The following is a 16012-nucleotide window of genomic DNA, read 5'->3' as shown; positions in this document are numbered from 1 at the left end:
AAACCTTATCCATTAGCTCTAGACTCTAGTGCAACAAGTTATGCTGTCTTTTGGCATAAAAAGAATATTAGTCACCCTTAAACACATTAATATAATATAATACCAACGGCCAGTGAACTAAATACATACGCCTCTTACTGTTGCCCAACTTTAGGATCAAGTTTATTTTGAATTGAATTGTAAGGAAAGGAACTATAAAGTCAACTAAAACGAGACAAATGACTCCAAGTGTTCCTAACCAAAAACAGTTTCTAAAAACACACACACACAAAAAAAAAAAAAAAAAAAGAACAAGAAGAAGAAGAGAAGAACAAGATTGCCACAAACACCCAAAGAAAAGAAAAGTGCCAAGTGGCACAAGATCTAGGCACTTCAATACAGACCAATCAACGTCAAAGTTATTGCCACGTCAGAAATTGCCCGTAACAAGCAACCTCCTCACCGACTCCACATAAGTACCGTGCACCTCCCCACACTTTATTTCGCCTTCCTCCTCTCACAGATCCAAAAGACTCGATCGTAAATATTTCTTAGCTCCCTAATTTCATTTCCCGATCACCGGACGTGACATTTCTCCACCCTAATTTCCTCCTACTACGGCGGAACGCGGCGGTCGGTGGATGGCAAGAACCAATAAATATACCTCCCTTAACTTCAACGACATCTACGAAAAGAAAACCACTAGCAGCAGCTCCGCCGCCTCCGGCAGACCGCACTCTTCTTCATCATCTTCTTTTAATGGTCCCAATAAGACTATTATCTCTAACTCTCGTATTCATGGACACATGCTTGTCCTGAGCCGGCCCACTCCCAAGCCCATCTCCATTCCGCAACCCCAGCCTCAGCCTCTTCCGATCCAGCAACAGCCGAAGTTACAAAGCCCACCGGATCAAACCCGAGCTGAATCGGACTCCATTTCGCTTCGTCCACAGGGTCGTACTGGTTCCGGGCCCACTACAACACTTTCTTCTTCTCCTGTGAACCCCCCTTCACCTTTGCAATCGCCTTTGCCAAAGTCGAACAGGTTCGTGCCGCCACATCTTAGTCCGGGATTTGTGGGCCGGGAGGAGAAACCGGTCCCGGATGGTCAGGGAGTGAGAGCCAGACCGGAGGTTGGGCCTGGGCTGCATCGTCAGGGGGGACATCTTGGGTCGTCACCTAATCGGTTCGGAGAGAACGGTAGGCCCAAATCGGGAGGTGGGTATGAGCGAACGAGGAGGGGATTTGGGGAGGCTGATTCGGTGGATTTCATGAACCGGCGTGGTTCTAGCGGGGCTCGGCCCAGCTCTAGTGGATGATGTCATCATGGTATGATGCCTCATTTTCTAACATCTCTCGTATTCATATGGATTTAAGTTACATGATTTAATCAATTTTAAATTTTTACACTGGTAGTGTAACTTAACTTATCAATCAATGTTTATTAAATATAGGTAATTAAAATATTTGATAGTGTAACTTAAGCTCCATATTCATATTTACATAAGGGCCTGGTCGTTTAGCTTTTCCGTTTATATGCTCGTAGGAATTTTTCTAGAAATGTGGTACTAATGAATCAACTTCGCTTCCTTCTCAAAGGGAAAAAAATTTCTCATAATGAATAAACTTTGCTTTCTTTTTGTGCACTATGCTTGAAATTTCCATGTTCTTGGTACTAGTTTCCTTTAGGAGTTCGCTTGGATTTACGTTCCATATTTGTTTGTGCTAGTTTCCTCTTGGAGTTCGCTTGGATTTACGTTCAAAATTTGTTTCATAAGTGTGTGATTTTGTTTATTATGAGCGTTTGTGACTAGCTAGAGCTGCCAAGTTGAAATGAATTTTTGTGTGATGAGTGGTGCTGCTTTCCTAATCATTTGGGATTGTTTGGTGAAAAGAGTATGTAAGCTTGGTTTGTTTTCTGCTTATATTTGGACGTATTTTTTTTATTGCCTTATTGGTTGGCAAGTACCAGTCCAATGCTTGTGAGGCCATGCATGTCTTATTGCGTGCCAATTCAGACCTTTGTCATTTTTTGAGATGCTTGTAATAAGACTTTTCGAATTATATTATGCTCATGTACAACTTCCATCTTATGTCATATCCATTCTTGAGCATTGACTTGACCTATATTCCAGCCATATTACATTTATTACTCATGTATGTTTTGACCATTCTCCCAGAAGGTGAAACGTACTTGTTGAGTGGCTATGACATGACTACAATTTTTCATCTGAGGTTTTATCATTGCCTGTTTTTGAGCATGCAAAATATATTTTTTTTACTATGCTTGGTTGGAGAGAAGCACAACCATATAATTATTAAGACGGCCGTTTACTTTTTCATCACATTTTTTCATAAAAGAGTGCTGTATTGGGAAAAAACTGAGTCTGAATATTGAAGATGACGTGTCATGACATGTGGACTGGTCAAAAGGTCAAAACGCAATAAATAGCCAAGAGGCACGGGCGACAACAAATAGGGGGAAAAGAAAGCAACATAGGTGTGGACCGTTACTAAAGTAGGTACGAGTCTCGTACCTATTCGAGTCGTTTAAAGATCAAAGATCAGAAGAAGTTGAAGATACGAATCTGATGACGTAAAAGAGTTTAAATACAGCATTAAATGTCAAATACGTTAGAGAATCTGAATTAAATAGAAATGATTGTGTAACGTTTCTTTTAAATATCATTTATTGCTCATAATTGTCTCATTAAGACAAAAGCATTATATTTTCTCCTAGAATCAACTATAAAAAGGGAGAGACTCAACATTTGTAAGGACACGAAATACTATTGAGATCTTACTGAAATACAAAACTATTTACTGCTTTACCATCATTCTCAAAAATATTTTATTTTCGTCTCCTGATTATCAGTAACTCAAATTTCTTTCTAGCTTTGACCAAAGACTCAGATTTTTGGTTAAACAAATTGGTTCCGTTACCGGGAATCTGATAATCTTTTCTTTTAAGCTACATCTTGTCCATTGTTATCACCATGTCAAACAACAACACCAACAATAACAATGAAATCACTTTAGGAAACCCTGAAAATCAAATCCATCAAAATCAAGGAGATTTACATAACATTGAAGTGGTTCCCTCCCCTCAAAATTCACCACGTCAATCTCGTGAAGGCACTCCTGAATCTCGTGCTGATCAACAAGAACAATCTGAACACTTTGAAGGTGGTACAAATGAAGCTTTACAAAAGCTAATTGATGCACAGGTCGGCAAAGCTCTTCAGGCTCTAGTTAGTCGATTGCCTGCTGCACTACCCACACCAACTCCTAATAATAATACATTGGAGAATCCCCGTTCTGGTCTTGTTAATTCTGGAAATGGAGGAATCACCAGTGAACCACAAGAAGGGGAACCAGGTAATTCAAATAATTCCTATTTGCAAAATTTAGTACTAACCTTGCAGAAACAGATTAAGGAACAAAATGAACGTATTGAGCAAATCCCTGGAGTTCCGCCTGTAATAAAAGGAGTTGACATGGACAAATACTCACAACAACCTTGGAAGCCAAGTGCTACTCCCTTTCCAATTCCGAAAAAGTTCAAAATGCCTGACATCCCGAAATATGATGGTACTACAGACCCACGTGACCACGTGACTGCATTTACAACAGGCGTAAAAGGCAACAACTTGACCAAACAAGAAATTGAATCAGTACTGGTCAAGAAATTTGGAGAAACACTCACCAAGGGTGTATTAACCTGGTATTCTCTTTTATCTGAAAATTCTATAAATTCTTTTGCTGAGCTTGCAGATTCTTTTATTAAAGCACATTCGGGAGCACAAAAGGTTGAGAAAAGAATGGAAGATATTTTCAAAATCAAACAAGGAGGTTCAGAGTTGCTCAGAGACTTTGTTGATAGATTCCAGCGTGAAAGAATGACTCTACCCCGTGTGCCTGACAACTGGGCTGCAATAGCTTTTGCAAGTAATTTAAATGACAAAAGTTCTGAAGCCACGAGAAGACTCAAAGAAAGCCTTCGAGAATTCCCTGCAACCACGTGGAATGATGTTTACAACAGGTATAGTACGAAGCTGCGAATTGAAGAAGATACCGTACCTAAGTTTCATCATGAAGAAAGGGGTGGTTCCAGAAGATCAGAAACCGAAAAAAGATCAGGTAAAAACAGGTACGATCCATATATGGGACCTGTAGGAAAAGACCCACGGTCAAAACAAGATAGCCAGCAATATGATCAAAAATCGAAGAATAGGGACTCTGGTTCTTCATCGAAATTCAGAAATGATCGGAACATACAAGAGTCACGAGATGATGACAGAAGATTAAAGGCACGGTTCGGCGGATATAACTTTAATGTCACTACCTCCGAGCTCGTGACTGTTTTGAGAAGTATGGGAGATAAGGTGCGGTGGCCAAAAGAGATGCGGTCAAATCCAAATAGACGCAATCCAGATCATTGGTGCGAATTCCACAATGATCACGGGCACAAAACTTCAGAATGTAGATTCTTGCAGAGTGAAGTGGATCATCTATTGAAGCAAGGGTACCTCACTGAGTTATTTAGTGAAAAAGGTAAACAAGCCTATATGAAAAATAGGCAAGAGCCACCAAAGCCTCCTTCACCCAAGAGAACAGTGAATGTGATAAGTGGGGGAGAAGATATTCACGGCGTAACCTACACAGTTTCCAACAAGGTTTCTAAAGTAACAATTACACACGGGAAACGAGTACGGTAGGTTTTAGAAAATGAAAGTATTTCATTCGATGATGCACCGAAGGAGTGATCACCCCCCATAATGACGCACTGGTAATATCTTTACTTGTACATAATACTAATGTAAAACGAGTTTTGATTGACCCAGGGAGTTCCGTAAATATTATACTACTAAAGGGTATTACGTGAAATGCAAGCTGAAGACAAAATGATATCCAAGGCGCATACCTTGTCAGGCTTCGACAATTCAAGTGTGATAACAAAAGGAGAGGTAATTCTAACAACTTTTGCTGCAGGTGTTGTTAAAGAAACTAAATTCAGGTAGTTGATATGGAAATGGCCTACAATATGATCATGGGGAGGCCTTGGATCCATGATATGGATGCTGTTCCGTCAACTCTACATCAAGTTATTAAATTTCCATCACCGTGGGGGATTTGTCAAATTCGAGGGGATCAGCAAACAGTGAGGAGTATCAATACTGTAACAGATACGAGCACCGTAAACAAAGAAAAATAGCAATTACAGGAAACAGTTGAAGATGTCAGCAATCAAACCTCAACTGAGCGAGAGAAAACAGATTTAAACTCGAGACCTGATACAATTCAAGAACCTGAGGAGAATGAAAATATCAAAACAACCATCGAAGAACTCGAGGCTGTGATATTATTTGAGCAATGGCCTGAACGGAAAGTTTATGTTGGAGCTAATTTAAACTCAAACATGCGAGGCATGTTAATTGAATTTCTAAAATCTAACGTGGGCTGTTTTGCTTGGTCCCATGCTGACATGACAGAGATACAACCGGATGTGATGACTCACAGATTAAACGAAGACCCATCATTTACACCAATAAAGCAAAAGAAAAGAAAGCAAGGGGCTTTCAAAAACCAGGTGATTCTAGATGAGGTCCAAAAGCTATTAAAAATTGGGTCAATCCGCGAGGTAAAGTACCCTAATTGGTTAGCCAACACAGTTGTTGTACCTAAGAAAAATGGTAAGTGGCGAGTCTGTGTAGATTATACAGATCTTAATAAAGCTTGTCCAAAAGATTCTTTTCCTTTACCGCATATAAATCAATTACTTGATGCAACTGCAGGACATGAACTTTTAAGTTTTTTAGATGCATATTCAGGGTACAACCAAATTAAAATGGACCCTAGTGATGAAGAAAAACTTCTTTCATCACAGACAGGGGGACTTACTGTTATAAAGTAATACCCTTTGGTCTCAAAAATGTTGGGGCAACCTATCAAAGGTTGGTCACCAAAATGTTCCAAGAACATTTAGGAAAGACAATGGAGGTATATATAGACGATATGCTCGTCAAAACCCAGCAGTCTCATGATCATATTTCTCATCTATCTGTTACATTTGAAATTTTGCGAAAATTTAATATGAAACTCAACTCAGAAAAATGTGCATTTGGAGTTGCGTCAGGTAAGTTTTTGGGTTTTCTTGTTTCTAACCGTGGTATTGAGGTAAATCCTTCTCAGATCAAAGCAATAGAAGAAATCCCTGATATCCTTACTAATAAAAAGGAAGTTCAAAGATTAACGGGAAGAATTGCAGACTTGGGGAGATTTATTTCCAAATCCTCAGAAAAGTGTTTTAAGTTTTTCTCTGCACTCAAAAAGCAAGATCATTTTGAATGGAATGAAGATTATCAACAAGCCCTTAGAAATTTGAAAGCTTATTTGTCAAAACCACAGTTATTGGCAAAACCAAAGGTGGGAGAAAAGCTTCTCATTTATCTGGCTGTATCTGAAGTTGCGGTAAGTGCTGTTTTAGTCCGTGAGGACCAAGGTAAACAATCTCCTATTTATTATGTAAGTAAGTCCTTATTAGATGTTGAGACACGATACCCACAGCTAGAAAAGTTAGCATTAACTTTGATCATGGCATCTAGAAAATTAAGACCTTATTTTCAATGTCATCCCATTATTGTAGTTTCTGCTTTTCCGCTTCGAAATATTTTGCATAAACACGAACTGTCAGGAAGATTAGCAAAATGGGCTATAGAATTAAGTGAATATGAAATCATTTATCAACCCAGGACCGCTATAAAATCTCAAGTACTAGCTGATTTCGTGGCTGATAAAGTCAGGGGATGCATTTAGAAACAGAAAAAGAATTACAAGTTTTTAATGGTGCAAACCCAGGGACTTGGGTTTTATTCACTAATGGATCATCCAATATAAAAGGAGCAGGTCTAGGTATAGTTCGCATACCACCTATGGGTGAAATTATTAGGCAAGCTATAAAATGTCATTCTATAACTAACAATGAAGCAGAGTACGAAGCTGTAATTGCAGGTTTGGAATTGGCAAGAGAACTCGGCATAACACAAATTATAATCAAGAGTGATTCTCAACTCGTGGTCAATCAAATGCTGGGGATTTATACAACCAGGGAAACTCGAATGCAAGAATATCTCGAAAAGGTACGGGAACTAATTAAGCAATTCCAAACTTGGAAGGTAATGCAGATCCCAAGAGATGAGAATATGGAGGCAGATGCTTTAGCTAATCTCGCATCTGCAGCTGACGTAGCAAACGACGCAAATGCTTCAGTCATACATTTATTTCATTCCGTTCTCGAACCTGATAAGAATGAGGTAAATTTTAATCATCTAACATGGGATTGGAGAAACGAAATTATTGTTTTTTTACAGCACGGAACCGTGCCTATTGACAAAGGGAAGGCTCACGCGCTTCGCAAAAAAGCCGCTCGATATTGTTTTTATCAAGGAAATCTTTATCGAAAGATGTTCGGTGGACCACTAGCACGGTGTCTCGGACCCTCTCAAACAGAATATGTGATGAGGGAAGTGCACGAAGGACATTGTGGAAATCACGCAGGGGGAAGGTCGCTGGTAAGAACATTGATTCGAGCAGGATATTATTGGCCTAAGATGGAAGAAGAGGCAAACTGTTTCGTGTCCAAATGTGATAAATGTCAAAGATACGGCAACAATATGCACAGACCAGCTGAGTTACTACACCCTGTTATAGCCCCGTGGCCCTTTATGAAATGAGGAATGGATATCGTAGGTCCACTTCCATAAGCAAAAGGTCAGGTAAAGTTTCTACTTGTACTCACAGATTATTTCACTAAATGGGTAGAAGCAGGAGCATTTAAACAGGTACGAGAGAAGGAAGTTAAAGACTTCATATGACGAAATATAATATGCCGCTTTGGAGCACCAAAGGAGATCGTGTGTGACAATGGACCACAATTCATAGGAGCTCAAATCACAGAATTTCTTCAAAGTTGGCAGATTAAAAGGATAACGTCTACGCCATACTATCACGTGGGTAATGGACAAGCGGAATCCACTAACAAAGTCATTATCAACAACTTGAAGAAGAGGTTACAGGATTCAAAAGGTAATTGGCCTGAGGTATTACCTGGAGTATTATGGGCTTATCGTACAACGACAAAAACAAGCACTGGAGAAACACCATTTTCAATGGTTTATGGTGCGGAAGCCTTAATTCCAGTTGAAATAGGTGAACCAAGCACACGGTACGTTCGGGCAACGGAGGAATCTAATGATGAAGAGATGCGGGTCAACCTTGATTTGCTTGAAGGAAGAAGAGAAGCTGCATTGATAAGAATGGCAGCACAAAAGCAAGTAATTGAAAGATATTACAATAGGAAAGCATGCCTCAGATTTTTCAAAATTGGGGACTTCGTGCTTAAAAAGGTGTTCCAATCTGCAAAGGCTGCTAATTCAGGAAAGCTAAGTCCAACGTGGGAAGGACCATACAAAGTTCGTGACATTGCGGGAAAAAGAGCATACGAGTTGGAGACAATGGACGGCAAAGTTTTACCCTCACATTGGAATGCCGTCCATTTAAAGAGGTATTACTTCTGAAAAAGTACCCACGGTCAGGTATCGCCATGTTAAAATTTTTTCTTTTGAATTATTAAAGTTTTACTAACGATTTTAGATGCTAGGCAAAAACCCTAACTCGTGCCAAATGATGAGTCACGACCTGCAAGGCAAAATGGAGTGTTCTAAAATTCCAAGCCCAGGGTTACAATTAATCTGATGGAAATACACACGAGTTAGGCAGTCTTCATCTATAATCACACCTCCGAGTCCCGTATCTTTTTCTGTTTCAGGAAAAGGACCAAATAGAAAGAAATAACAAGTGCTCGAGGCTTCATACTTCACCGCTCAAACACTTGGGGGACTACATATTATACACAAATATGTGTAGATAAACAGATACGAAATCGAACAAAAGTCGACCACAAAGAGACAAGTGTTGAGAAAAAGTTACGAAGTCTTCAGCATTCATCATCATGTTCAACAAACACAAGACATTCATCATAATGTTTTTCCCATGAGAACAACAGAGTCATCTCTCAAACTCATAAAGGCTATGTACTAAAACAGGTTATGAAGAAAAACCTTGTTTATTTCACCGCTGTAAAAATCTGTTACAAGAAAAACAGTTATGAGAAAGTCATAGATGGATTTTAATACATGTAATAGTCAAAAAAACTTGTTAAAGTTCATGAATAAAACTTATCACAGTTGTTTCATACAAAACATGTGTATTCCTATTTCTTTCATCGTATTATAACACCATTGTGAAGTTGAGACGTCTTCTTCATTAAGTGTCGATAAAATAAAAGGGCCCTCTTTTATAAACCTCATGTTAATAAGTCATGAGAAGAATCATAAAGCATTTTCAAAGGATAAAAATGCTAAACTATTCTATAAGTCCTAAATAAGTAAGGAAAAGGCAAGAATAGAACACATTGAAGTACTAACAAAACTTCTTAATATAATTAAAAAGACTAAGTAGAAACTTAGTCAATAAAAGTTTATACAAGTGCCCCATTATGATAACTGGGGACTTTCACCAAAAAATCCCTTAAAAGCTAACGGATAAAACCATCGTCCAATTGAAGGGGTTAGCACATCAGAAGTTGCAATATTAATTTCACTTTTAGCCACAAGCACGGTGGCAACTTCTGAAGAAGCAGCAACAGGAATGGTTTCAATTGAGCTTGAAATGTTAGAATCAACGAGGGAAGCAAGAGTCACGGAAGCTTCAACTTCCACAGACTGAGTCATAGAAGTTTCACCCTCTGAAGCTGGAATTGCAACATTTTCAACTTCAACTGCCATAGCAACGACTTCTTCATTTAAAGGTTCTTCAGTCACGGGAGCTTCAATTGACGGAGAAAGAAAGTCAAGTGGTTGTTGGGTTCTCTCAATGGTCTCTAAAACTTTGGCCAACTCTGAGTTTAAATCAAAGTTTTCTTGACTGGTCTCCATTAAAGCATCACGACGAGAGTTTAGAAAAGCCCAACTCACCTCTATGTTAAAATTCTCCTCAAGAAGTTCATACTCCCTTTCCCACATAGCAAGATCATTCTTTAACACTTGATTTTCAGCTAAAGAGGATTCAAGGGATGCTTCAAGGGAGGCATGAGAACTCTCTAAGGTACGTACCTTATCAGAAGAGATTTTTAAATCAGCTTGAGCTTGAGTCAAGCTTTGCACTAACTCCCCTGCATACTCTTCTTTCTTGGCCAAGAGTACCTTAAGTTCTCTGATCTCTTCACTACAATTTGATAGTTGTTCTGAAAATGAACACTCAAAACGCTCCTTATCTTTCTCAAATTGGCTTGAAGAAGCCTTGGCAACTGCTAGCTCAGAAGTCAAACCTCGCTTTTGTTGCTCCAGGAGATTTCTACTATCTAGCAATTCTTCTATAGTTCCCTGAGCATTCTCAAACTGCTCTTTCCAATTGGCTGCTTCTAGCTGTGCTCCCCTGGCTATTTCCTCAGCCTCGTGGATAGATTTTTCAGACTCACGGGCTTTCTTTTCCATAAGGGAAATTCTTCCCATCAATTTTGTACCAATGAGGTTAGCCTGCAGTGACAATTCATAGAAATAAGAATTTAAAAAAAAAAAAAACTTGTTAGTAAGTGAAGGAAGAATACCTTCAAAGTAGAATGAACAATGTCATTCATCAAAGTTAAGCAGCTATGGCTGTCCATCTTCTTCTTCTCAATATCTCCAATCAAAGGCCTAAGCCAGTCATCTGCTCCACCAGACTTCCTTAAAAGACTGTTGTTAGCAGGAACTTCAAGCGTAATGCTCCTCATAGACAAGCTTCTGCTACTAGAACCCCCCTCTGCATATTGAACAGAGGAAGGGGGAACTATAGAAGGAAGAGTGGTAGAAGAAGTGAAAATAACATGAGTCATAGGACTCGAAGCAGGTAAGGGAGCAGAAGTAGGTAAAGAAGCAGGAAAAGAAGGAATGGGAACAGAGGAAGAAAGAGGAACTTCATCTAAAACTGGACCTAGTTCTCCACTTTCAAAACCACCAACGAAGAGACGATGAATAGATTCGTTGGTTTCCCTCGGAGAGGTTTCATCTTTAGAGGGAATGTGAACTGGTTCAGTAAGAGAGGCACAGACAGGGGTAACTTCAACTTCATTCTCGGAAACTATGCGTCTCCTGGCTCTTGGTCTAGCTATCAAAGAGGTGTCTTTGTCTTCATCGTCCTCAGAATATTCTTCTACAACTTTCCTCTTTGACAGCCTAGCTTGAGTTCTCTCCACAGAAAGAGAAGTACCAGAAGAGGCTCGAAGGGCAGTAGCCACTTCGGTTGTCATTCCTCGAATAGCAAATCCTGACAAAAAGAAGAATTTTAAAAAAAAAGAAGTTAGGAAAAATAAAGGACTTGTCATACGAAAAATGATAAAGAGATGCATACCGTGAGTTTTCACTTTCCAACCATGTAAATTGGAAATGGATTTCCACGTTCTCGCCTCCATAGGCACGACTTTCATGATTAAATCTACCCAACCACGGAAATTAGGAACGGGTTCCACATCTCCCATGGTTGCTATAGAAAAGCAAAAAAGGATGAAATTAGAAAAGAAGTTGAAATTCTTAAGAGGTAAGAACGGTAAGTAAAAAAAAAAAGCTTACGTGCAAAGTTCCACTTCTCAGGGAAGGGGATATTTGTTTCTCCCACCAAATCAACTGTGCGTACCGCAACATAACGAGTGTACCACCCGCGGTCCTTGTCATCTTCAGGGCTTACTAAGACCCTTTTACTTCTTGCAGTTAGAGTAAAAACTCCATTGCGAAATAACTTGGGGTGGTAAATATGAATAAGGTGGGGAAAGGAAAAATCAACACCGGCTTTAACAGATAAATACCTCAAACAAGCCACTGTTCTCCATACAAGGGGACCAATTTGTCCCAAACAAATTTTGAAAAAACGACAGAAATCAAGTATGACTGGGTCAATAGCAGGAATAAATCCCAAAGTGAAGGGGTAAGTATAAACAAAAGAAAATCCAATCCTAAAAGAAGATATTCTTTGATTTGGATTAGGGATTACTATACGAAAATCACTTCTCCAGTTGCAATCTTTTCGAACAATAGAAACCAAAGGTTCAGTGATTAAAGAAGGAAAAGTGTCAGCTTTCTCTAAATTGACAACTTGCTCACGAAGAGATTTCCTATCATTCTCAAAAGATAGGTCGTTGGGTACTATTTCCTCAACTAAAGGCTCTTGAAGAGGCTCAGGAAGTTCTTTACCTTTAGAGGAAGATATCTTAGTGATAGAACCTCTGGAAATAGTACCGGAGCTAGAAGAAGGCATGACAGAACCAGAGGTACCACCACGAACGGATCCTAGGCTAAGAAGCCTGCCTCCTCTTCCTCTTCTATGTCTTACAGGGGCATTGGGGAAGCTATCAAGAATTGGGATTCTTTTAGGGTTAGGATTCGGAGATGCCATTGCAGAGAAAAGGATGAACTCAAGGAGAAAGGAGTAGAAATAAAGAGTAAAGAATCTGTTAAGGGTTTATGAAGAAAAGGACAAAGAGAAACAGTATATATATGTATATAATAGCAACCGTCAAGCAAAGAAGTGTAATGATGGAAAGCCTATAATAAAGGCAACTATCGCTTCGTGAATATAAGGGATGAATAAACCTTGGAAAAAGGCTGCAGAATTACGAAACCAATCGGAAGGTGACACGTGTGCAGAGCATTAAATAGAAAAGACAACTGGGGCGTCAGTACTGTCATAGCATTGATTACAGCAAAAAATTCCCTTTTTGTGAAGGTCCACTTCCCAAATATTTAATGGATAAATAAATGGAAAGCGTGGGGACTATCTGTATTGGGAAAAAACTGAGTCTGAATATTGAAGATGACGTGTCATGACACGTGGACTGGTCAAAAGGTCAAAACGCAATAAATAGCCAAGAGGCACGGGCGACAACAGATAGGGGGAAAAGAAAGCAACATAGGTGTGGACCGTTACTAAAGTAGGTACGAGTCTCGTACCTATTCGAGTCGTTTAAAGATCAAAGATCAGAAGAAGTTGAAGATACGAATCTGATGACGTAAAAGAGTTTAAATACAGCATTAAATGTCAAATACGTTAGAGAATCTGAATTAAATAGAAATGATTGTGTAACGTTTCTTTTAAATATCATTTATTGCTCATAATTGTCTCATTAAGACAAAAGCATTATATCTTCTCCTAGAATCAACTATAAAAAGGGAGAGACTCAACATCTGTAAGGACACGAAATACTATTGAGATCTTACTGAAATACAAAACTATTTACTGCTTTACCATCATTCTCAAAAATATTTTATTTTCGTCTCCTGATTATCAGTAACTCGAATTTCTTTCTAGCTTTGACCAAAGACTCAGATTTTTGGTTAAACAAGTGCCGGTTCAATTAGATTTTTGTTGGTTTATGTGGTGCCTGAATACCAAAACTCTAGTCTGTAGATGTAAAAGATCTTTTTTCTGCAATAGGAGGAAAGGTAGCTGATGAACAAGCTGAATGTTTTCTGAAGAACGTTTGTACAGTGTAATACAAACCATTGAGGTTGCGCATCTTCCTGCAATATATTTTTTGTGTGTGTGTGTTTTGGTGGGGGGGGGGGGGGTTATGTAAGTATTGCAGTTAGGTCATGTGTGTCAGCACGAAAGAGTATAGTGTTTTGTTCTTCTGTTTGCATTATGCAATTGCTAGAAGCGTCTCTCTTAGGCAACTGCAATTTAATGCAGTTAGTTCATGAGGCCACGAGAATTAGAGTAGTATTTTATTCTGCCATTTGCATCCTGCAATTGCTAGTAATGTCAACTGCAACTTTTCAGCATTTTGTAATATGATCATGTGTCATATGGTATTGAAGGAGGAACAAATGCATTTTATTGCTCCTCTCATAGGGAGAGTTGAACTGAAGTTCTTGAGGTTTAGGGACCACAATCTTGCCACTTAAGTTGTCATCTGCAGTTGATTTTGCATGTTGTAAGTTAGAGGTTGTCAAACATTAAGTGTGTTGTATAATGATGGGAGTCAATAGTAACAGTGTCAGTTTCACCTCTTCCTCTGGACTGTTAGGTAACAGATGGAAGATAATATAATAGTGAGAGGGCTGTTTTTCTGATCCATATTTTGATTTTGGTATACAGATCTTGATGGAGCCTTGGGCTCCACTTTGCCGATGAGGATGGAAAGGTCTTTTCTGAGGCAAATTCACTCGCAAGATCAGCCGTGGATGGATGTTACTTACTTTCAGGAATGCAGTGGTTATTGAAGTCATGGAAGTTGGATTATGACCAGGTTGCTCCTTTTGTCTGCAGTAACACCATTAACCAAATAATGTCTTGCTGGTGTTAAAAGAAGACTCTCAAGGATCAAAGCTCGATCGAATTGTTTCTTTCATTTCTTGCCTTGTAATTTTCTTTTGCTTTCCACTACCTACTCTCTCAGAAGAGGTGGTTTAAATGGAATTTAGTGTATTGTATGTTTTTCTCTACACGTTATGTTGTGCAACTACCATAAATTGGTGTATTCTGATGGTTTGCTATCCCGATCACCCTATTACACTTTCAGACTGTCTGTATTACAGTGGATGTGAATTTGTTTCTATTTTCAGTGTTTCTTCTCTTTCTAAGTGCTTTTTGCCGGTTTGCCATGCGCCTGCCTAATTTCTCTACAGCTAATAGAACACATGTATTCATATTAAAATATAGACAAATAATTGTATATTTTCATTTCATTAATTTTGAAGAATTTGGATCTTTAAAACACTAAAAAGGTCTACATATAGTAGATAAAAAACAATGTTATCCTTTGGTGTTTTTGCCTCCTAAAACTTAGTTTGTGTGACGACAAGACCCAGGTCGACTTCAATCACTTGTGTACAAGCAAAATCTGGAAAATTAATTCCATAAACAAATTAAAATACTTCCTGAAAACACCAAGGACTACTCCTGTTTGGAAAATTAATTCCATAAACAAATTAAAATACTTTCTATGGACAGTCATATGGAATAGGCTACCCACCAAACATATGCTAGCCAAAAGAGGAATATGTCAACATATGCTAGCCAAAAGAGGAATATGTCATGACGACATCTATAGCATATGCAATAGGGAGATAGAAGATTCTGAACACATCTTCTTCCGCTGCAACTATGCAAGATCCATCTGGTCACAAACGAGAATTGACCACCTCTTCCCTGTAAACTCTTTGGATAAAGACTCCTAGTTTAATTGACTTAAAAAAATAGCTTGCATCTAAGAAATCTTTTAATAGTCACCTTCCTTGGGCAGTCCTTCTTCCTTTCCTACTTTGGTATATCTGGAACTTTAGGAATGAGATACTCTTCCAAGGAAACAAATCCCGCCCGTCCGTAGACCATCACATTAGCAAAACTGTTGAATTCATATACATGGCAGAAAACCTAGGTATAAAACTTCCCAAGAAAACGATTCTTGTAAAATGAGAACTCCCGTCACAAATTTCTATAAACTTAATATAGATGGATCCTGCGAAGGGAATCCGGGGGTGGGAGGAGCAGGGGGTATTTAGGGATAGCGGACCTTGGGCTTTAACATGAGAATTGAACACGCTACTAACATATACATGGAAATCCTGACCCTGCTACATGGTGTTAAATTAGCTCTTAAGGAAAACCTCCTCCCAATAGTAATTGAGACCGATTGTCTGGAACTAATAAGCCTCCTTAAATCTAACAACTGTCTCTACCAAAATTTGCTTGACAATTGCAGGTACCTATTGGGGAAGGTGAATGATCCACCTTTGAAGCACGTCTTTAGAGAGGCTAACGGAGTAGCGGCCTATTAGCTAAGAATGGATGTAACTTGGGCACTTTTTGCTTTTTGCATACTTATGTATCCCCTCCTTCTTTTGTTTCACATGTACTAGAAAGAGAGGTCTAAGCACTTTGTTATCTAGACTGACCTCTCGTTGTAATAGCTCTTAGTTCTTGTTGTATCAATAAAATCGTC

At 38.9% G+C, this 16012-nt stretch overlaps 1 protein-coding gene across 3 annotated transcripts; it reads left to right on the top strand.

Moving 5' to 3' along the window:
* Positions 1-473: 473 nt before the first annotated feature.
* On the top strand, positions 474-14626 carry LOC107790001 (uncharacterized). 3 transcript variants are annotated; one of them, XR_012695722.1, is made up of 3 exons: positions 474-1308; positions 3019-3703; positions 14167-14626. XR_012695722.1 is itself a non-coding variant. In XM_075223283.1 (2 exons), the coding sequence occupies exon 1, from the start codon at positions 621-623 to the stop codon at positions 1296-1298; it is 678 nt and encodes a 225-aa protein (XP_075079384.1). In that variant the 5' UTR covers positions 475-620; the 3' UTR covers positions 1299-1308; positions 14167-14626. The 3 variants fall into 3 exon arrangements, 1 of the variants encoding a protein (XP_075079384.1); XM_075223283.1 differs by lacking the exon at positions 3019-3703 and having other exon boundaries at positions 475-1308; XR_012695721.1 differs by lacking the exons at positions 474-1308; positions 3019-3703 and adding an exon at positions 3711-9083.
* The last annotated feature ends 1386 nt before the right edge of the window (positions 14627-16012 follow it).

This window comes from Nicotiana tabacum, chromosome 10 (genome assembly GCF_000715075.1).
Source record: "Nicotiana tabacum cultivar K326 chromosome 10, ASM71507v2, whole genome shotgun sequence".
Taxonomy (NCBI): domain Eukaryota; kingdom Viridiplantae; phylum Streptophyta; class Magnoliopsida; order Solanales; family Solanaceae; genus Nicotiana; species Nicotiana tabacum.
This window is presented reverse-complemented; position numbering and strand designations above follow the sequence as displayed.